Genomic DNA, 22,299 nt, shown 5'->3' on the forward strand with positions numbered 1-22,299 from the left:
GAACCTTTTCCAGGGCCTGACCCTGGGCACCCATCTCCAGCCCCACCAGGAGCCCCCTGGGGGTACTACTGGCTCCAGAGGAACTTGGAAGAGATGGAAGTACTTAAACTCACCATTTTCCCTCTTTGACAGTGTATTTTAAAACACGGCGCCAGCACTATTTTAACAACTTTATCTTTCGTTGGCATAATTGCAGTGGATAATCAGTTATGACAAGAAAATGCCTTAAGCGTGATGGGCTTCCAACTAAACGTCTGGGAGTTGGTTAAAAGAACATGCACGCAATATTTTGAATAACTTTTTTGAATAACTTTACTGAGTTCGTAATTTAATTTCATAAAACTCTGCACGTAAGACAAAACAGCCAACACTCTATATGTTTTGACAAAGTATTTCTGAACATTTTGATTTCACAAAATAAACATTTTTTCTAAATTGGTTTTACAAAAATATAAGAAGAATGGGCATTTTAACCCTTATAATGGGTCTAATATTTAAAAAGTTAAACAAAAAAAACCCAAACCACTAAACTGTCACATTCCTATGGGCTGGCTTGATCCCTAATTTCAGTGAATGAGACAGAATTCTGTAGTAATCATTCAGTTTTAACTCTAAGCATTTAACACTAGAAATTAAAGTTACAGACAAGACAGGAATAAACAAGTATCATTCCGATAGCTCTTTAAAGTCTAAACAATATACATAAGGGTGTTTTTTAACTGTTTATATATCCAGACCTATCAAAATATGATTATCTCTGTGCGTCTGTACAGTTCCTAACAAAACTTGAAATTTAGGCTATATTAGATTGTCCCGTCCTTACTCAAGGTAGCAGAAACCCCACTGCCTGAACCTCTGACACTGCTCTGGAAAACAAAACTGGGAAGTATTAATAAGGCATGAAGGTGTTTCCGATCTCAATTACAGCAACTAGTTTCAATGTGGACGGATCAGTTTTGCACAGAAAAAAAGACTGCTCATTTGGTTTACCTACAACAGAAGATGATCTGGATCTGAAAGACTATTCTACTCCCGCATCAGACTTAAGAATTGTATAAACACAATTTCATTCAAAACTCTAATAGCCCCAAGATTCTCACATCGAAATTATGGATATACTTTCATGTCTAAATAAGATGCTGTCAAGGGATGCTGCAGAAGCCGTTACAGCTGGGAAAAGAACTGTTATTGCTCCTATGAATACAAACTCACTTATTTTCTTTTCTCAAAAACTTCTAGTGCCAACTTCTAAGGTCCTTTTCATGGCATGACAAGCTGCAAATTTATTGAGCATTCCATCTCCTCAAGTATCAAAGCTCTACCTTCTTCATGCATGTCAATCATGAGAATTTTCTTCTGCAGATAAAGGCGGCAGCAGCAGGCCACCACTCCTGTTTTCAGTGGTCATCGCTTTGCCCAGAGAAACATACCTAAACTTCAGTGCAGTCTTTCATACCAGCTTGGGCCACCCAGCTCTGTCTCTCTCTTCCTATGAGAATGAGAAATCCTCAAAAATTCTTTTCTCATCACATACTCCCTGACAGCAAGACAGAATGAGCATTACATGTGCCCAGAATGCAGGAAACGAAAGGAAAAATCTGGACAGAAGAGGCCTCACTGATATGAAGATCATTTGTTTCCTGTTCTGAACTTAAATTAGTATTTGGGAGGAATGGGCTTTTTCACCTTGATATGCAGACTTCCCAGGCTGTGCATGGGAGAAATGAGACAAATCTGAAGTGACACTGAGGTGCATAGGCTGCAACAGTAGTTTATTAGAAGCACAATGTGTAAAATAACATGAATGCTATCTTTCTACCTGTGTTGAAACAGGCTCTGAACCTCTTTGTTCACTTCCCTTGTAAATTCGAAAACCTCTAAAGAATTCCCTATCACATCAATGTGAGTAGCATAAGGAATAACCAAAACAGAAGGGTAGTGGGATTTTAGAGTTTCACACACCAATTTATATTTCTGCTTTTCATCTCTGACGTACCCATCAAGGCATATCCTTTCTTTACATAAAGTGTTATGAAGTTTTAGAGACTGATGTTCAATTTCCTCTTTGATTGCTAGTACCTGTCCAGCATCAGGCCTACTTCTAACTTTCTGAAGATATAGTGTAGTTATATCACCATCAGTGACATCAGAAATTGCAACATCAGTATTTGCCAGAAGTTTCTTGGGAAGAAAGTTCTTCATATAGAGATATGTATCTGTGTCAAGAACAACCACTTGCTTTTCCCCTTCTGCATCATGAACAAAATCATTTGTATCTGTGGTAAGTCTGCACTGCTGCTGCTGCTTCTTCGGTCTCTGATGGGACTTACTTTCTTCATTTTTGTCCTCTGAAAGGGATTTTGCTTTTAGTAAAAGGAAGTCTCTTAGCAATTCGATTGCTGGAAATGACCCTTGAACAGAAATATGTCCACTGGATTGCAGAGGGCCAAAGCTCAAAGCTGTGTTCTTCTTTTTAATTTCTTGTATCAGATCTTCTAAAACATATTGATCTTTGAAAACAGACATATTGAGGACAGACGTGACAGAGCTGAAGACCTAGAATTTTGAATTTGAGAAAAGTTAAGTAATGGTTAACATAGCAAAGGAAGTACGATAAGATAAATAATGAATGAACTTACATTTTTGCTGTAAGGAGTTACTTTCAAAGGATAGTATCTGGACAGTCTCTTGTCTTCTAGTCGATGCTCGTTCTTCTTTAGAACACTCTCTGCAACTAAAGAGAAAGTCACTTATTGCTTATTTGTTCTGCAGTAAGATAATGCATTATTACCAGTCTGATGGTGGAACACTTCGTGGGTGTTTTCTTCTTGATGCTTTCCCCAACAATTTCCCATACATACACACAGGTGATTCAATACTCTTGCCTAATATTTTATGCATTAGTCAAAAGTGCTGAGAGAGAGATGGAAGGCTGTCTTTTTACAACATTAATTGTCAGGGATTTATTCCCAAAGGCCTGACTACAAAAATCATGTTATGCATGGTATAAATTTATTTCTAAAAACAAACAAAACAAACACTTTGCACAAAGCCTCTTCAGAGTCATGACTTCACTGAACAGAAATAAAATCCTAAAACTCTGACTAAGAGAGAGGTGTTAGTCTCCCAGACACACAAAATCCTAGTACCAGTAAACAATTTATAATCATTTGTTTTAGGGTAAACATTCTAGGGTTAATTCCTGGGGGAACATTTCCCGCAGCGTATTAGAGTCAATACCTTCTTGATCTTCAAAAGTTAGATATGCAACTCCTTTTTCCATTGTTGGATATATTATGTCTTCCACATCTCCACCATTATTCTTTGACTTTTGGAAATGAATCACCAGTATGTCACTCATGACATCATCCTTCAGAATGCCATCTGGAACACCAGAGATGACAACTGTCCTTGCTGATTTAGCTGCTCGTCCCGTGTCCTGCACATAGAGAAATGGGGTACTGTAAGCACAAGGAGTACCAGTGACCTGCCGTAGTGGTTACCCACACCCACCCTAACTGCTGAAGTGACTCCCCTTCATTTTAGTCAGACAAGTTCCCCTTTTCATAGATAACTAAGACTGCTGAATCAGATTCTGATTTCAGCGAATACCAGACTCCCTCAGGCACTTCTATGTTACTGTGCAGTAAAAAATGTGTCATTTACACACTCTCGGTATCCTCATTTGTTAGAGCAATAAAAATTAGAACTAAATTTAACAGCTTCCAAACGAAAGGCCCAGCGTCACATGGGTAAGATTGTTTACTCTAATATTCAAGATTGAAAGAAAATGAAAAATGTTAATTGCATCAATAAGCATTCTCTTTTCAGAGTGGCAAGGTCAGATTCAGACAGTCCTTACTTGTTAAATTCATGAGAGCTGGGATCTAGCATTATGCTCTGACTCATCTCTCTCCACTTATTCAATGGACAACCTTGTTAAATTGGAAGAACATAATCCCAGTCATCTGAGACTCGCAGTGCGTAAAATGACTACTACACACATGATTTTCATCAGAGCCAGACCTCCCAATGCTGCAAACATGAAACCCATCCTAAATAGGATTTGCATCTATGTCTTGTTAAGGCAAGTGTATTTTCTTTCCACTCTTATTAGGCAGAAATAATAAACAGCATTATTTCACTGGAAATATGGCAAAATCACCATAAACGGTGGGACACTGAGGAAATTTTGTAACAGTTCATTAACTTTTTTGGAAGAAAGAAAATAGTTTAGTATGTTTGCATGGAGTGTTTATGGGAACAAGTTGTCGATAACTTCAGAGCAACTATTCCAGGTCAATCCCTCAGTCTGCATTCTTCGGGCATCTCTTACAAAGTTTCTTCTGGACTCGGGCTGTATAAAATATTGAAGCCTGCCTGGCACTTAGGAAGCCTGATTTTAGCACCCGTCCAAATAAAGGGCTAGGCACTCCGGTTGTGTCGGTAATTATTCCTAGCAACGTTTGTGCAAACAGCAGGTTCCTGCACTAACGAGACAGCACGGAGAGAATACAAACAGGGTGCTTCGGGGGCTGGCGAGGCTTTATGCAGGATTTTCTCCTGCCTCACGCAGCCGGGGCGCTCCAAGCTGCCAGACAGCCCCCACACCTTGCCAGCTGGCTCTTCGGAACAAAAAACCACGACGAAAACGCTGGGGATTTATGCTGGGATTTATGCCGAATCGCTTCTGAGGCACGTACGCGCCCGGTGCCTGCCGCGGGACTGCGGGGCGGGGCGGCAGGAGGTGCTGCAGGGCCACACGGGCACAAAGCCGGCTCCCGGAGGGGGGCACCCGGGCTGCCTCACGACCCCCCGGCCGTACAAGCCCACCTCACGACCCCTCACGGTGCACCAACCCGCCCCAAGCCCCTCCGGCCATGCCCGAGGGCCCGGCGGTGCGCTACCACCCGCCGCCGGGCCCGCGCCCTGCCCCGGCCTCAGGGCGCCCCGCCGCCATTTCGCGACCCCCCCGGGCGGCCCCTCCGGCCCTGCCGCCGCTGCCACTTGCCATGGCCGTCGCTGTGCCGGCCCCCGGCGGCCCGGGGAGGCGGCTGTCCCCGGCCACCGCGGCTGCCGGAGCGGGGAAGCGAAAGAGAAAGCGATGGGCGGGCGCCGGGAGGGCCGGGCCGGGCCGGGTGCCCGCCTCTGCGCTGCCGTCTCCTTCCCCCTGACGGCGGCCAACGGTGAATTCCCGGCAGGGGGAAGGAGAAGGGCAGTGCCCTTTGCAGCGACATCGCCTAAGTGCTGCATTTTCATCACTAAAACCGTATTCCAGCCTTTACGTGGCACAGCTAGTGCTGCAAAATAAACTTTTATCAATTCATCAGTGAGAAAATCGAAATAGAGCGTTTTAGAATGTTAATTAAAATCTCATCTTGATTTTGTGCGGTTAAAGCCTGCTTCTTCTCACTTCTCCCACACACAGTGAGACCACAGGAGAATTTTAAATGTTTTCCATTTTCAAGGACTTCTTTCTCAACGTTTATCAGTGAGGTATGGTTAAAATTACTGACAGTCTTCGTCAAGTTTTCCTCCTCTTTTCTTTTTAAGGCGTTTGATCTCATCGATATTTTAGGACTGTTACAGGCAAAAGCACATAATCCCCATAAACAAATCATTCCCCTTTCCTTTTTTTTCCTATTTCACAATTGCCAGATAATCAATCCCTGCCTTTGCACGCACTAAACAGTAAGAGGAGCTACAGTCACACGTATCTCTCCCACCAGCAAAGTCAGCCGTGGTGCTAGCAGTCTTTTAGTTTCCTATATGTATTTGTTGTCTATTAAAAGTTTCTCTTAGAATTCCACCTGAGATATATTTGTAGTGCTTCCCTTAAAGTGCTTTTTTTCTGCATACTAAGATGTCAAATACTACAGAAGGGAGTTAGAGCGGCCTTCCAGTACCTCAGGGGGCCTACAGGAGAGCTGGGGAGAGTGGTGGAGTGCAGGGATAGGACCGGGGTAACGGCTTTAAAGCAACAGATGGCAGCTTTAGATTAGATATGAGGAGGAGATATAAGTCTTTACTCAGAAGTGAGGCCCTGGCCAATGCTACCCCATCCCTGGTGGTGCCCGAGGCCAGGCTGGATGGGGTTTGGGGAGCCTGGGCTGGGAGAGGTCCCCACCCAAGGAAGGGGTTTGGAACCAGGTGGGCTTTAAGGTCCCTTCCAGCCCAAACCCCTCTGTGGTTCTGTGTTAGAGCTGTGATACTTGGAAATTAAGATTATTGGTGCCATACTGTTTTTGCCCCCGAGGATGGCAAATAAACATGAGCACAGCAGAAAAGTAAAAACATCCACCTTTGGACAAGAAATCCTTCTCTGACTTTGCAATTCCATTTTATTTCAAAAATCTGAAAGGATAAACTGGAAAACAAAGGGGAAGTTAACATGCTGAAAAAATAATTCCTTCTAAAGTCTGTATGCCTTTTTCAAATGACCCGTCTAATACACACCCTCACAGAGCTGGCAGCCTGGCCAGTCACATGCAACTAAATAAATTCCTCAGACCCAGTGTTCAGCATCAGATTTTTTAATCCAGCACTGTTACAAAGAAGTCTGTTTTAAAGAATCATCTGAAGTCTTAACTGTAGTATTTTCAATTTGAAAAAAAAGGAACAAAAATGTAATTGTAGAAACAGATATTAAACAATAAACCAGGCTATTGATTTATGAGAAGTTCAATAGCATTTGGATCAGATCCTAGAGGAAGTATCAAGGAAGTAATAGCATTTTGACAGCTAAAAGCAGTATTTTATTTTTTTTTCCAATCAGTAAAAGTCCACAGGTTTCCAAAACGCAAATTTTAGATTAAGTTTTATGTGCTGGTAAGGGTTTTTCCTTGACTTTAACCAGGAACATCTGGAACACAAAGCAGTACATTTTACCGAATTTCTATGCAAAGTCTGTGCCATTAAACAAATGAGAAAGACAGGTAGTTCCCTTTTCAGATATAAATTTCTGAACATTTAAGCACAATTCTACAAGAAGTGTTGTTGTAACTTCCTGCGTCTCGGATGAAACAAAAAGTCAGAACTTCATGAGTTTGATCTCCGATTTTCCATTTGGCATTCTAAGCGTCCTCCTCAAAGCAAACCCATGTAGCTCCTTTTGATACGTATTTGATTCTCTCTGTTTCTCCACCACCATTACTAGGCTTTTGAAAATGAATTTCAATCATGTCCTGTACACTTTCCTCATCATCTTCAGTCTCTGCAATTCCTTTCAGCAGAATGGAATTCTTAGAAATCCCAGAATAGAGCTGTTTAAGACAGAAAGAGAAAGTTGTATTATACATCAGCTGTCACACGTACATCTAAAGGAGTTGACAGATACTGGAAATAAACATTCTCAATCAGCTATGGCTAGGATCTTTGATCACCTTTTAAGATTTTGGTCAATGTGCTATGTGTCTGTCACTGACATTAACGAGTTCTGAACTTTACCATACAGTGCTAAGTTTAATAGAAATTGTGCCTGGCCTCCCTAACTGGTTTGTCCCACACTCCTTAATGCATACACTGGTTTGGGGGATCTCTAATGGTTACAGACCGTATCACTCCATCAAAATCAATGCTGATATATGATACACATCTGCAAAGAATGTCATATCTTTTAAGTGCACAAATGCTAGTCAATGCTTTAATTATAAAGGCCTGATTATATACATAGCACTGACTTGATTACAATCTATTCATACAACGTAAAAGACAATTTCAGTGAGCATATCATGAGCAAGCAAACTAGTGCTAAAGGAAAAGAAGTTACTATTAGGGTCGAACAACTAAATGAAAAAAAAAAAAAGAATGAGCAAGTGTTCAAGTGTTTCATAGAACAAGGGTCTCTCCTGAGATTATCAACAAGGCCTCTCATTAGGGCTGAACATGACAGTGCTTTGTGACATGGAAAAACGTTGCGCCTACTAATAACATACTTCACAAACAATTCAGTATCTGCCTCCTGCCTGGCACAGACATTATGGTAAGTAATGATATAATTTAATCAAAGAAAGACATGCATGCCCTTTTAAAATAAATTATAGCTCTCACACTACAAAACATAGGATTATCTGCACAGCAGCATATTGCAGATGCACACTTGCTATTAAGTTTCACAAACTGAGTACAGAAAAGCTTCTTCAGTCCTCAGAACTGAAAATTCCGCCCATATCTCATATTTCCCACATACCTGCTCTGTTTAGGGAGTAGCCTGAAATAGATTTTTTTACCTGAAGCTTTTCCATGTGTACGTTGGTGCTTGGAGACACATGAAGCCTGTAGTGCCTTCCATTTACAAAGAAAGGACATTTAGTACTTCTCACAAAGCCATTGGCTGCTGTAAGGGAGACAGAGAAGAAGAGGAATAACAGTAATATAACCTCAAATGCATTTTGTAAGCATATCAAAGAGCAGGCTAATCTTCCTTATTTGGATTTAGAAACTAATATATGACAGCGTGTTTGCAGATTCTTCATATGCAAATTGAAAAAAGTCCATTTGGCAGTTCCAAAAAAGCAAGATCAGTAAATACCCTCAAAAGCTTCTGAAATAAATCTAAAGTAGCTGCTCTAAATAGATGTGGCTCCACCGATCTTTTCAGAATTTCATACACTAAAACCAAAATGCCTGGAGTTGGGCAAACTGAATGCTTCTCTAAGTTTACTGTCATGAAACAAGAGCTAAAAATCAAACACATTTTCCTAACTTTCTCTTCACAATATGTGTCTAGTAATGCAAAGGAAAAAAAGTTTTTGACAAAGTTAAGATAGAAACAAAGCTGAAGAGCTACATATCAGGTCATGTTTGATCAAAAAGGAATGTGATGAAGTAACACTATATTTACAGATATGTGTGTGAAACCACATCTTTTCCTGATCTACTTAACTCTCCAGGAGGGAGAGCTTCCCAGGAGGGAAGGATTATTTGCATTCACTGGTTAAATTAACACAGAACATAAGGGAATGGAAACAGATGAGACGGCCTGCCCATCCAGCTAACAAAAGTATTACATACTATACCTCCAGGTTTGAGGAATGTAATAACAGCTGTTCTAGACTTCTTGTCGTATTTTACATTTTCTACTTCTCCTCCTCCATGTTCAGATTTGTAGAAATTCAGCTCTAATTTGTCTCTCACCCAGTCATCAGGAATTGATAGCTCAGGTACTTCTGAAACATCAATCTTCTTCCCAGAAATAGTGACATGGAGCTAACAAAAATAATTTGTGCATTTTGTGATTGAAAACACCCACAAGACTGAACATAAAGTCTTTTATGTACTGCAAGTATATATCTTTATAGTTTTATATTTTAGTTAATTACCTCAAATTTGATTCCCATTCCAAGCGCAAAAGGCATTGCTTTCACATCTGTTGTTTTTCTGTCCAGGTTCAGAGTATGCTTACCCGTTTTTATCAGTCTCTGGGCAACTGAGGAAAATAACAAGTTTTCAGCTGAGAAAAGCCTTGTTTAATCATTATAAAAACATGACTATTCCTCAGTCTCTTAAGCAAAAGCTCTTTTTAAATCAGTAAGTAAGAAATGAGTAAGTTTGGCAACCATATCCCACTACCTACATCTTCAGGCATGTCTATGTCTGTTAAATCTCACCAGTTATAGTCAACAGCTAAAATATGATACTATCTTTAGAATAAAAGATGCTGTCAAAAGATGCTCTCACTGTGTCAAATATTAATACTAGCCTTTCTGTATTTTATTTAAAAGATCCATTGATAAAAACCACATCATTGCCAGCTGTAGAGAATGCCTATTAGGAATGTTAGATTTTAGCTGAAATACATGAATCAAGACACCAGCTTTACATCTGCAGTATACTTGCATAACTGAGTTAGCCAGCACGCAGGCCCAGCAGACTGCCTGCAGGCTCCTTGCAGGCAAGCACCAGGCAGGCCAAGCAGCAGGCATCTCAGCGGCAAGCAGGCAACTTGCAGACCGCACCATCCCTCTATCGTCTGACATCTACCCATCACCTGATGCATGTAGACTTAACCAGCGTAACTTCTGTCAGAATAAAGTACTGAGTAAAGAAAGTAATCAAATTCTGCTGTCAAAACATTTTGAATCATACTTAACAAAACTGAGGTAGAAACATATTCCCAATTTCGAACACAAAGTATTGTTTGTATTAGCTGATAGCAGAAACGCGGTAATCAAACATGCATGCAGAGCACTTGGAAGAATTTTTTGTTAATGACTGGCAGCAGAATAGTGAAAAGTTCCATGTGTACTCTTCTTTGGCTGTTGCTGAGGCTTTTTTCCCCCTAAATGTTTTTGTAAACCTTTTCCCTTTGGTAATGAAAGGCACCAGAGACATTAATTTTATACTTAAAACATGCATCATACCTTCTGCATCTTCAAAAGTAAGCAGTGCCTGGTTTTGATTCAGTTTGAATGGGATTTTTGATGTTACAGAAAAAACACAGCGAGTATTGATATCTGAAAAATCATCCTTCGTGTCTTCCATGTGAGTGAACTCCACTTTCATGTCTGCTACCTTTTTTTCAATCTAATATTTTAGAATCAAGATAGAGAAAAAACACTTATGTAATTATTGCCTAACAGGAAAACGAACGGTACAGTCTTGACTTGAGTTGCCATATACACGTATTTTTCAGGTTCAACAGTCACGCAGATTGAAGTCACAGCTGGTAACACACGTCTAACTGCTAACTAACTGACTTGTTGCACATGTCTATTCCTCAGATTCTTGTCCATGAGTTTAGGTTTGTTTTCTATTTTTTCCCTTGATTAACTTTGAACTTGGACTTGACCCTATGCAGTAAAAATTCAGAAACACCTGTAGACTTCAACTATCTGTAGAATTAGAATACTTTTGGTAAGTAAAATCTGTAAAATGCAAGTATCAGAGTCGTTCATGGTACCACTTACTTTTGCCCACTTGCATCGCTGCTCTACAGAAATGTTAAATCTGCTAATGAACTGCCTTGCATGTTACCATCATAGTAATAAAGACACGAATAGCCAAGTATTTTATAACTACCATACACTTAAGTGTTCATGAAAAGGTTGGTTAGGGAAAGCTGCTTTAATAGATTTGAGGGAGTTTTAGATACCTCTTTTTTTCCCCATTTACATAACTGTTTCAAACTAAAATCCTGTGTAGAAGAAAAATATTGTTTGTGTCAAGATAAAATAGCCAGAGCAATAAAAGCATTCCTGCCACATATCTTCAAAACTAGCATCTTATCTAGGAGTCTGTTTTCTTTCTGTTCCCTCTACTGCCAATGGACACATTTTTCCTTCCATCCTCTTACCCAAGAAATATAAAATGCAAGTACTTGAAAATTAGCAATGCTATGTGAATTTTTTACTCCACTGTCTTCCATTTAACCATTTCCTGCTTTTCTTCATTCTTCTCGTGTTTTCAGTATCTCACACACTTGTACTTGTTTCCACATCCTTAACCTTCTTCACACTACCTTGCCAGGTAAAATAGGAAAATAAAGCCTCAAGCTTTATTTTACATTGAAATCAATAAAGGTTGCTGAACAACTTGGCCCCAATGGTCTAGAACTGGCAAAATAAAAATGTGCCCTTCCAAAAGAAAAACTGCAAAGTACTTCAAACCTTACCTTACCATCCCACGAAAGCTCTGAATTACATTCTGCAAGGTCTTCTTTGAGCTTTTCAATTTCTTTCTTCAGTTTGCTGTTTTCTTGGTTTAGTACACAAAGTTCTTTCTACAGCACAAAAATATTAAATGCAAAATTAAACACGTAGAAGATATTCCAGCAAAATCCGTAGACAGTAGAAACTGTTTCAGCTTTCAATTATTATACATGCATTATGTCTTCACATTTAACCTATTAATTGTATTTTAGTAGTTCGCAATATTGAAGCCTTAATTGCTCATCAGCATTTCTCAGGCCAAACAAAAAACTTCACTGAAACAACCTCGACAGCCTACAGAAAATTCTCCTGTTACTGCACCAATGACTACACAGCACTTTGAGGTAATGCACCAATTATTTCTAGAAAGAAGAGCCATCTTCAGACAAGTTCTGGCTGAAGCCAGCTTCTTGTCATTTAAGAAACGCTAATCCCTTGGGTGCTGTAACATCTATCAGGTGCTGGGATTTGAGAAAGCAGTGGAAACAACCCATTCGATTCTTTCTTTATCACACAAAACTGAAACTTACCTCTTGGCAGAGAATCTCAGAAAAGGAAGACTGGTTTTGCCTGCCTTCATTTTCTACACAAGATAGGTCTCAGTTCTGCCTTCGCTCTTCCAACGTTACTGTAAGTTTTATTTTATTGTACCAGTTCTTAATCTGCCATTGAAAAACTGTGTGCAAGATAGCCTCATCTTAGAGTCTGCAAAGTGGTAAAGCTGTTTAAACTGGAACGGAAATCCTACTCTTATCTTCTCTAACCAAAACCTCCCTCACAATTCCCCAAATATTGAGAGCTGTAAGCCTCCATACCTCGTGGATGTCCTTAGACTTAATACTCTCTTTATGAAGGTTCTCTTCAAGCTCCTTTAGCGATGTCAGCTCATCCTGTAGTTTAACATATTCTTTGTCAGCACTTAATTTACAAACTTGAAGGTCAGCTTTTACTTTTTCAGCGTTTTCAAGTCTTTCCTGGATGATAAAAGAAAAAGACTCTTTGAAAATTTTTTTCCCCACAAGAACAAACAAAACTTTAGCTAAGCTTTTTATATTTATTTATTTATTTTAATGCTTTGGATAAATACTTCTTTTAGACATACAAGTATAGTTTCCACTCAGATTAACAAAAGCATGTAAGTACCATTAAAGAACAGAGAGCAAGTCAGAAAAACATCTGTTATGATAGGGCGAGAGCCGACTTGGATTTAGAAGGGCGAACTAATGGTCTTCGAAGTATCTTTGAGCTAATTTCCATGATTCTATACACTTTATAGAACTTGCCTTCCATTTTTGCAGTTCTTGTTTAAGACTTTCCATCTCATCTTTGGATGTGTCAGAAGGACCAGGAGTTGTCATACACTGGAGAGAAAAGAAAAGGCAAGGCACGCGGAATTTTATTTCCCTTTTAGGGCATAACCAAGACACCCCAAACAATTCAAATTAGTCTACATGATTTAAAAAAACAACCCTTTGCAGCTAGACAACACATTTTGCAATGGCAGTTTTCAATGTATCAGCAGTAGTGAAAGTCCAATGCTTTTTGTCTGTATGCCCATTTCCTGTTTTTCTCCAGTTGTGCAGGCAAGATATGTGGTAAGTCAGACATTTTGAGAAACCCATCATACTTCATAATTAAATCTTCCTAGTATCCTCATTCCACACGATAGCATATACCACTTTATTTTTTTAAAAAACATTCAGACAATTAGTCCAAATCAGTGAACTACTTTAATTGGCTAGACAGGACAAAAATCTAAGAAAACAGTCAGTACTCATTATTTGCTAATTATCCAACTGAAAATATTCACAGGCTAATATTTTAATAAATCATAAAAGTATGTTCTTCCACAGGGAGCTAAGCCCCCCAAACCTGCAAAGGTTTATCTATAAGCTTTCTCAGCGCTTTCTCTAAGAAGGTGTAAAAAGAATATACAAGCCTAAAGAGAAAAAAAAAAAAACGCAAAATGGGATGTTTCCAAGCTCAGGCAGGTTAGACAATGAATGGTAACATCAGGTGGGAAAGGCAATAAAAGAAGAATTTCAGATTTTAATTGCTTCAGGGCAGAAGTTCAGAAGCACAGGGAAATTACAACTGGATAAAGCCCATATTCTCTGTTCTGTTTTGTTTCTATGACTGCAATATTCTGCAGAAAAGAAAAAAAAAATCCAAAGAGACCTGCTGAAACAATCCCTCCCTTTTACTTAAGATTACATAAAACTTGAATGTGAACCATGAAATTTAGACATGGAAAAGGCCTGTTAGATAATCTAGTTAATTCTCTTGCTAATTCTGTTTTTTTCCTAAAAGCAATAAAACATAAAGTATTTTTTTTCCTACAACTTCGTCCAGTTTCAAATGCCTATTAAGCAACAGGGAAATCCCCATCTGCGTATAACTTAGAACCGGAAAAAAATTCCTTCACTCAAGGGACTGAGTGCAGGAAAGCAGAATGATGCACGTTCAACAGCTGTAAGATGATAAGAAAGGATGCCTGTTTGTTACGGAAAATGCTCAACCGCAACAGTTTTCAACCTCAAAGAAATAGAAAAATACCAAGAAAACACAAGAAAACCAAGGGAAAGTCCCATCCAAACTACTTGCCATGCTGCAAGAACTGGATCAAGGGAGGCACCAGGAAAAAGGAAATTCCCTTAAGAAACCTCCATGGAAACAGATGAGCAGACGAGGAAATTCTAACAGTCTGTAACGCAGACACTTTGGAATGGGACTCTCCCTATGGAGACAAGAGCCAGTTAGGAAAGAAAGAGAAAGGGAAGCCCTGCTACAAACTGAGGTATGAGGTTTGAGGAAAGATTTATATTGGGCACTGACATCTGGAATTTAAGATGTTATTAAAGTGAGGATGGAGAGGACGAGGAATGTCCAAAGTATTAAAGGATGGAAGAAAGTGAGACAAGAAGTTTAAGAAGCACTGTCTTAGCAGTCCAGGCACAAATCTCCATGCAGAGATCCTATTATCAAATACAGACTTTACCAGGTAACACATCAGGAAATACTTACAAAACCGTTATCTTCTAAAGGCAGCAGTGAACTTGATAAATCCATTGAAACCTGAGGGAACAGAAAAAATAATTACAAGAATTGTATGTATTGGCTCTTTTTGTAGCAAATAGTCCAGAATGGAATACCGTAAGCTCTGCTGGGATAAAGTGATACAACATTTTCTTAAAAAAAAAAAAATTTATATATTGGGTTTCTGAAGCCTCCTTCCTTACTACACCTAAAAAGCAGAGATGTACATGAAAAATTCTATATTGCACAACTTAGCATTTCAGTCCTGAAACTTATGTTAACTTTCTGCTCCATATAGTGTTACTAAAACAGATAACATTATGTGTGCTCTGTGATTAAGTGGTGTAACACTTAAATCTGCTTAAAGCACATGAAAATACCCTTCTTTTTTTTTTTCCACAGCTGATAACGTAACACCTGGAACCTGTTGCCACAAGATTTTGTGGGGGGCAGATAAAAAGGAATTTAGAGACGATCACAGGCCATTTATCTGCAGACAGACAGACATGAAGGCACACCAGTTCTCAAGCAAACCTAGGCCAGGGAAGTACCAGGACTTTGCACCACAGGTGCTGACGGTGCTCACAACCTCCCAAAAATGCCGGTATGGGTGGGCACCAGTGCCCTGACCTCGCTTAGCGCTCATATCCCCAAATCCTGTGCCCAGCTTTTGTATGACACTGCAGCACCTGCTGAAGGCTGGAAGCTGAGGCTGCCTTTGGTTAGCCACCAAGCGTCCCAGTCTGCTCTGTGCTATGAAACCAATATTTACCGAGGCGTACGCCTCAGGTTATGGTCAGAGGAAGTTAACTGAAATAACTGAGGAGCACCTCCACGCCTCCAGAGCACTGCCCCCCCGGCAGCCAGCCTCAGCACCTCCCCTGGAGCTCAGGGAGGAGGACAAGGGGCAGCCCAGCCGTGAGGCCGGGGGCTCGCCTTCCTCCCCGGCCCGCCGAAGGACGGAGCTCGGGGGCAGCGAGGGCGGCGGCAGCCGGGCCCCAGCGCCGTGGGGCGGCCGCGGGTACCTGGGGGGCAGCCGGGTCCCGCGCAGCGCCGAGCCCCCCGCGCCGCCTCCGTCCCTCTCTCTTTCCCTGTCCCTCTGCCTTTCGCTTTCTCTTTCCTGCCGGCTCGCCAGCCCCGCGGGCTGTCCTCTTCCTCGAAATGACGTGGAGGAAGGCGGCACCTTCCTCCTCCTCCTCCTCCTCCCCGCGGCTCCCCGCCCGCCCGGAGGGCCGGCCCCACGGGGCGGGGGGCCAGGCGGACGCAGGCAGGGCCGGGCCGGGCCGTGTGAGCAGCGGGCAGGCACAAACTGTGACATAATTCTGCTGAATGTGTGTTTTAGCTGTTTATTCCAAACCACCTTCTCTGGAAGCATGTGAGTTTTATCAAGAATGGGTTACCAGGCGGTGGCAAAAGGTGTAAACATCCAGGGACAGAAATAACCCTCCGCTAATGGATGCAACATCCTTAAAAACAACTTCTGGAAAATGTAGAGCTCTGGAAACCAAGAGGAGGGCAGCAGCCACATGTTCCTTGGGATGCAGGCAGTCTGCCATCCTGGGTCCAAGGGATGAGCCAGAGCCTTCCCTCAGCAAGCAGAAGGCTTCATCTTCCTGCAGGAGCACAGTTGCTTTATAAACGCCTCAGTATATAAATTTCCATAAGCATAAAAATTATGAATGGCTGACTCACAGAACTGGGCAACAAGTAATTTATGGTCTATAGCCAACGCCAATTCATTCAGTAAATGTCTAAAGCCCCTTGGAGTGTTTTTCAAGTCCCTTGGCTGGCTGTATCGCGAGTTTGGCGAGTCAGACTGGAGCACCACTGACAATTATTTCCCTTTCTCCCCCTCAGAAAGTCCCCTGCTTTGGCCAGATCAGACACCAGACCTGCATCCACACCTGCTAGTGCCAGCACAGGGACGGAAGAGGAGAGCTTCTTCGAGTATGGAAGTCAACTTAGAGAAGCCATGAAATGTGGGCTGGTGTGAAGTGACTTACCTTTGCAAATGTTCACCGTCTTAGGCAGTGGGCACTCATTCTCTAATGAGACCTCAGGGAAGAGTTTCTAAAGGGAAAAAAAGGGTTAGATGTCCATGATGATCAGTTTGAGGTGGAGAAACCACTGGCTTTTCCTTGGAGAGGAGGATAGAAGGTTTTGCTTCCTGAGGGATCCTTCTTCATGTAGGTAACGAAGGAAAAGTCATGTATGGATCCTGAGAGAGCTGCTATGGCTCACTTCATTCTGCAGACTGTGTCAATGGGACAGACTGAACTCGTGAAAGGAGTTGCCAGGTGGAAGACACAAAATGTGTATGCTTAAACATGGGGAAGTGGGAAAAAAAAAAAGTGCCACAAGTGTCTTTTATTAATAGCCCTTGGATTCAGGAACACACAATGCCTCCAAGATTGTAGCCAAGCAGTCGGACACAGCTGACTGAGTTCAACACGGTTAACATCCATTTAGATACACATAGCAGATGTGTTGCAGACATGAATAAAATTTGGGCAATGTCTATGTTCTAGGCCAGGAAAAGAAGAAAGTGTATTGCTTTCAGGAAAAAAACTGTCAGGTTTCCTTTAAGGCTAAGCTGACTAACTTTTAAATGTTACCCTCAGAACTGCAACCAGACTTGTACTCATTGGCCAAAGTATTTTGTATGGTTAGCAGTCAGTTGGCACTGATTATTTGAAGAATTTAATCCTCAGAAATTCAAAATATGCCAAACAGACGAAGAATAGATGCTGGCATTGTCACTTCAAAATTGGAATGACGCTTTCAGGGCAAAGCAGGAATATCCGTATAGCAATGGAGCGTTACAGTGAAATTGGTTGGGCTCTTCATACGCAGTTGTGGGAGCCTGTGCAGGAACAGGCAGAGCAGGGGTTTCAGAACTGCTGCTTTCCTTGGCTGTGCAACGGGAACTTTGGATTGCACCCTGCTTGGACAGCGGTCACCTTATGCCGCTGAATTCAGAGGGAGTTTTACCGATAAGGTAATTATTATGACAGTTTCAAATGTCCTTATCTGTTTTTAAGGTTGGTGGATGAAACTATGACCTTGTATTCAAGAGATTTTTATTATTATTTTTCTGCCTTGACAATGGATAACTATGTTTACTATTGCTTTGTAAACACAAAGCTGGTTACTAATGAGATGAGTAAAAGGGAGAGGTTTAGCTGGAGTAGCCAAGGAGGAGGAGGTGATTATGTTATGACCTAAGTACATCAGATTTTAGATTTAAATGTCAGAGTGGCAGGCTGTCCTCCAGTAACCATGGTCATGTTGGGAAGTCACCACTGATCTGAAAGAACCTTATTTCTCCGAACACCAGGGAATGCAGCAAATCCAATCTGTTCACATGGCCTGCTTTGGGATTTGAGCTGAACAGTGTGTTTGTGCTTGTTCTGGGAAGGAGATTTATTGGAGATACTGAATTGGACCAAGTCCCTTAACTGAAAATGGAGTTGACTTTGATTTGTTAATTGATTTTCTATGAATTCACAGTGTTAACCACATATGAATCAGACTAATGGGAAAAGCATTGATTTCAAAACTCTGAAGAATCTAGCTAAAGGGGAAAATCAAGGAGTAAAATACAGGATAGAGTACAAGAAGCTTTAAAACTCAGGATTTCTCGGAGCTGTCTGCATTGATACCAAACTCATTCTTTACAAGTCTGAAAAACTCTTGATGGGCCTAGAAATATGAACTAGAAACTTCAAAAGAAAACCATCATCCTTCTGGCAGTGTAGGATTAGGGCTCATCTGTAGCAGGAAATACCCTGATTAAGCTGGAAGAGAGTTTACAGCCATAAGTTTATCTTTTATTTATACCAAAACAAGTTGACCATGCCTCAGCTTCTGTTCAGTAGCTGTTAAGAATCTGATGGCATTGTCTTCAGAGGGAGAGTATGTTGGTTCTTTTTAAGTTAAAATAGATCCAAAGAAGGAAGTAGAGTTTAAGTGCTTAGATCATAACTGTGATCATGAAAGCCCTGCTCAGTGTGCCTATGTGACCCCTGAGGTACCCTGGCTGCAAAGGACCCTTGTTTTCCAGGCAGGTCTAGTGGCATCTCAGTGTTGGCAGTTCTGATTGCTTTAGCTATTTACTGCTAAGAAGTCAGATTCAACCACTGAGGTGTTCTAACGGAGCTTTGATGGGTCTTTGATAATCTGATGGAATCATCTTCCACTGCTATCCAGCGTATTTTGTGCTTACTTTTAAAAGCTGGCTTGCAGAGGCATAGTGATGTCTTCCCTGCTTATCCTCAAGATTTACAGAGTCTGAACAATGGTGCATGCTTCCGTAGACTAGTGGTACCTAGGAACAAGAAATCAAATTTCAGGTTCTTCTTTAAGGACCTGCTCAAGGATTCTGTCCACATACTGGCACACAGATACGTAAAATTATAGAATAACCCAAGTTGGAAAGGGCCCACAAGGACTGTCAAGTCCAACCCCTTGCTCCCCAGAGGACCCCCAACAATGAGACCATGTATCTGAGAATGTTGTCCAGTTGCTTCTTGAACTCCGGCAGCTCAGTGCTGTCACCACTGCCCTCGGGAGCCTGTCCCAGTGCCCGACCACCCTCTGGGTGCAGAACCTTTCCCTAACACCCAGCCTGACTCTCCCCTGTCCCAGCTCCATGCCGTTCCCTCGGGTCCTGTCGCTGTCCCCAGAGAGCAGAGCTCAGCGCCTGCCCCTCCGCTCCCCTCGTGAGGGAGCTGCAGGCCGCCATGAGGCCTCCCCTTGGCCTGCTCTGCTCTGGGCCGAACAAACCAAGGGACTCAGCTGCTCCTCATGCGTCTTCCCCTCCAGACCCTTCACCATCTTCATAGCCCTCCTTTGGAGGCTCTATCATGCAGATAGTTCTAGATCTCACTGCTCAGGTACCAAAGCCTGCAGTTCGTCAAAAGTTGGTGTGAAAGAGACACAAAGGACACACAGGTGGTGGTGTCTCTGAAGAAGCTGCCCCATCTACCCCTGCCATTCATTTTTGCCCTGTCCCGAGAGTTTGTGCAGCCACATGGCAATATGGAGTAGGAAATGAACCAGCTTAAAAACTAACCATGGAAAAAGTTGTGTTTCAGCTGTGTTGGGTTTTGCTCTGATCCAGTTTATCCTGCGGTCAAAAATTAGCATGCCGTCCCAGGAGGGGGTGGCATGGAGCAGGATCAGTAGGCTCAGTGGGGCTGAACGGCAGCTTATTTCAGTGGTGCTGCCAGCGTAACATGGCTTAAAGCATTCAACAAAACACAGCTTTGTTCTCTGATGTGGTGCACAGAGCCTCAGGGCCACAGAGGATGTTGCAGATTTTGTTTCAAGAGCCCTACATGTTAAGCATCACCAAAAAAATAATAATAATAATAAATAAATAGTGCTTTTTCAGTCCTTTCTCTAGCAAAACAAGAGAGAGAAATGCACCTGAGAATGAACGTCCAGCACCTTCAGGTGTCAAATATTTGCCTCTTACAAATGTACAAGACAATTTACAACAGCAAGTTGTGAAATAAATACTCTATACCAATCTACATTCTTTACAGGAAAGATTCTGGTATGTGTCCAAAAGGACTTGGGAATGTTTCAGCTTCTCTAAGATGTGTGTCCCAGAACACAGTAGTATGAGGCAATGCAGCGGTTTAGTAAATAGTCCCAGCATGACTGCTAGAAAGCAAACAATGAAGAAGAAATCAACTAGGATGCATGTTGTTAGGCTTGAATCCCATGCCAGTTCTTCGGCTATAAATCACTGCATGCTAATGAAATGCTTCTTTCTGATAACGTTGTTGGTGTTTCAGTGAGGATTATCGGGTTATATAGGCAGAACAAATTCTAGCATGCAACCCTTCTTAACTGAGAGGACATAAATGAGAGGGAAGGAAGGGTAGAAGAGGGAGTAGAAGAGAGTCTGTCAGTAGTGTTAGTCTCTCCTTCTGTTTTCTGTGACGAATGGCTAGAAGTGGACTGTTTGTATTCCTTAGGAATAAAAACCACTGCCTCCACAATCCCAGGTGTGAGCAGGGACAGGCTGACCAGTGGCCATGAAAAAGGCTGTACCAGAGGGCACGGTGCTTCTGGGGTGTGCCTCTGGCCTGAATGACAGATCCCAAGATTGTCCACGTGAAAAAAAGATCTTTTCTGTTTCTTGCCAGACTTTGTAGTCAGCAGGGTTTCTTCATGCCTCTAACGAATAGTCTATCTAGGTAATCTTTTGGGGAATGTTTATGTAAGTGCCTTATTCTCTGGAAATGCTTTTTGAAAGAGATTTTGATGTTTCTCCCTTATTTAATTTCCAGAAATTATTTAATACATACCATGCTTCATGAAAGAAACACTTACTGAGATTTAAGATTCTGTCTTGAATAGAAAGCCACGGTACAGCTGAGCTAAATTAAAAAGTAAATATGTGTAAGTTAAAGCATGGTGACTGCTTATGTAGAAGATATCTCTGGGAAGTAAAGTAATCCCAGTATTATGTAGCTTTGGCCTTGACATATGGCTTGAAAAGCTCAGAACTCTAAATGGGGAAGGAAGGTCATTTTGCCTGAAAATTGTTAATGAGAAAAGAATGTGTTAGTTTTAGTTTATTCGCACCAGTGTTTTGGTCAGTTCATCTCAATTTCTAGTTCACACAAGCCCAGGATTTATTAAATTATGAACCAATATTCTAAGGATTATCTTCTATAGGCTTTAACAAACCTAACCTGACTGGGAGAATTAGGTGAGTAAAAATGAAAAGCTTACATTTTTAGAGAACGCAGCTTCTCTTTCCATCTACTGCCTCCATCCTTAAGTCTTTTGGCAGAGCCCAAGCTGCAGAATGCTGAATAGACTGCCTGCAGATATTTGCATGTAATTCATTTTCTTCTGCCCTTTCTTATTGAAAGGCCCAGGGTGAAGCCAAGAATTGACTAATGGCTGTCTCTTATTCTCCTGTGGAAATCCCACTTACCTTCTCCACAAAGATATTTCCATGGACCAGTCCTCCAAGGAATATATAAAAATTTCAGGACTTTTTTTTTTTTAATTATATTTCTATTTTTATTTTTAAATTACCCTGGGTTTGATTGTTCTGGATGAGCTTGCTTTGTAATTTCTTCCTGTACTCATGCACACATAGCATTGTTTTGAAAATAAAGACACAACAGCTGCTTATCCAGCTCGATTCCAAACAGTGTTGTTACCTCTAAGAGCTCTGTCTAGTTTTTAGATTTTTTTTTTTTGAACACTATTTCTACGCCACTGATTCTGGCTGAAGACGTTTTACTGTGTCTAGCTTTTAAAAAAATGGACCATGTTCCCTGATACTCTGCTTCAGGTCTGAAAGTCATCGTGGTTGCATGTTAAATCAACATTAAAAACCTCCATTGTGATGGTATTCACAGCTTATGGCAGCTTTAGAATACAGCATATGAATGAGTATTTTTATAATTTGCCCATAGAAAACTCACTAACAGCTTTAGGGAAGGGAAAACTGTTAATAAATATGAGCAAAAACAGTTGTGGCAAGTAAGAAAATATATTGAAAGTGTTTCAAAATGAGACCATTTGATTTTTCATTTCAGATGTTTTAGAAGATATTTATATTCCATGACAAAAACATTTAAAA

General features: G+C 41.2%; 2 protein-coding genes across 2 annotated transcripts; both read right to left on the bottom strand.

Annotated features, from left to right (window-relative positions):
• Window positions 1-287: 287 nt before the first annotated feature.
• On the bottom strand, window positions 288-5,270 carry RBM43 (RNA binding motif protein 43). The gene is made up of 4 exons (XM_080599196.1): window positions 5,012-5,270; window positions 3,241-3,439; window positions 2,640-2,734; window positions 288-2,556 (listed from the first exon to the last, which is right to left on the bottom strand). The coding sequence occupies exons 1-4, from the start codon at window positions 5,012-5,014 to the stop codon at window positions 1,816-1,818; spliced, it is 1,038 nt and encodes a 345-aa protein (XP_080455322.1). The 5' UTR covers window positions 5,015-5,270; the 3' UTR covers window positions 288-1,815.
• Window positions 5,271-6,517: 1,247 nt separating this feature from the next.
• Window positions 6,518-16,027, bottom strand: NMI (N-myc and STAT interactor). Its single transcript, XM_080599194.1, has 10 exons — window positions 15,710-16,027; window positions 14,673-14,723; window positions 12,932-13,009; window positions 12,464-12,622; window positions 11,612-11,719; window positions 10,362-10,524; window positions 9,321-9,427; window positions 9,018-9,207; window positions 8,229-8,335; window positions 6,518-7,262 (listed from the first exon to the last, which is right to left on the bottom strand). Exons 2-10 carry the CDS (start codon window positions 14,715-14,717, stop codon window positions 7,074-7,076), a joined length of 1,146 nt encoding a protein of 381 aa, XP_080455320.1. The 5' UTR covers window positions 14,718-14,723; window positions 15,710-16,027; the 3' UTR covers window positions 6,518-7,073.
• Between the last annotated feature and the right edge of the window lie 6,272 nt (window positions 16,028-22,299).

This window comes from Anser brachyrhynchus (genome assembly GCF_964034855.1).
Source record: "Anser brachyrhynchus genome assembly, chromosome: 7".
Lineage (NCBI taxonomy): Eukaryota > Metazoa > Chordata > Aves > Anseriformes > Anatidae > Anser > Anser brachyrhynchus.

Excerpts from the sequence above, each read along its gene's own strand:
- RBM43 (XM_080599196.1), bottom strand. Across the intron at positions 2,735-3,240 it reads AACTTTTGAAGATCAAGAAG|TTGCAGAGAGTGTTCTAAAG; the intron begins GTATTGACTCTA and ends CTTTCTCTTTAG. Across the intron at positions 2,557-2,639 it reads TAACTCCTTACAGCAAAAAT|GTCTTCAGCTCTGTCACGTC; the intron begins GTAAGTTCATTC and ends TCAAAATTCTAG.
- NMI (XM_080599194.1), bottom strand. The coding sequence starts at position 14,717 with ATGGATTTATCAAGTTCACTGCTGCCTTTAGAAGATAACGGTTTT. Across the intron at positions 13,010-14,672 it reads CTTTAGAAGATAACGGTTTT|TGTATGACAACTCCTGGTCC; the intron begins GTAAGTATTTCC and ends TTTTCTCTCCAG. Across the intron at positions 9,208-9,320 it reads GAATGGGAATCAAATTTGAG|CTCCATGTCACTATTTCTGG; the intron begins GTAATTAACTAA and ends TATTTTTGTTAG.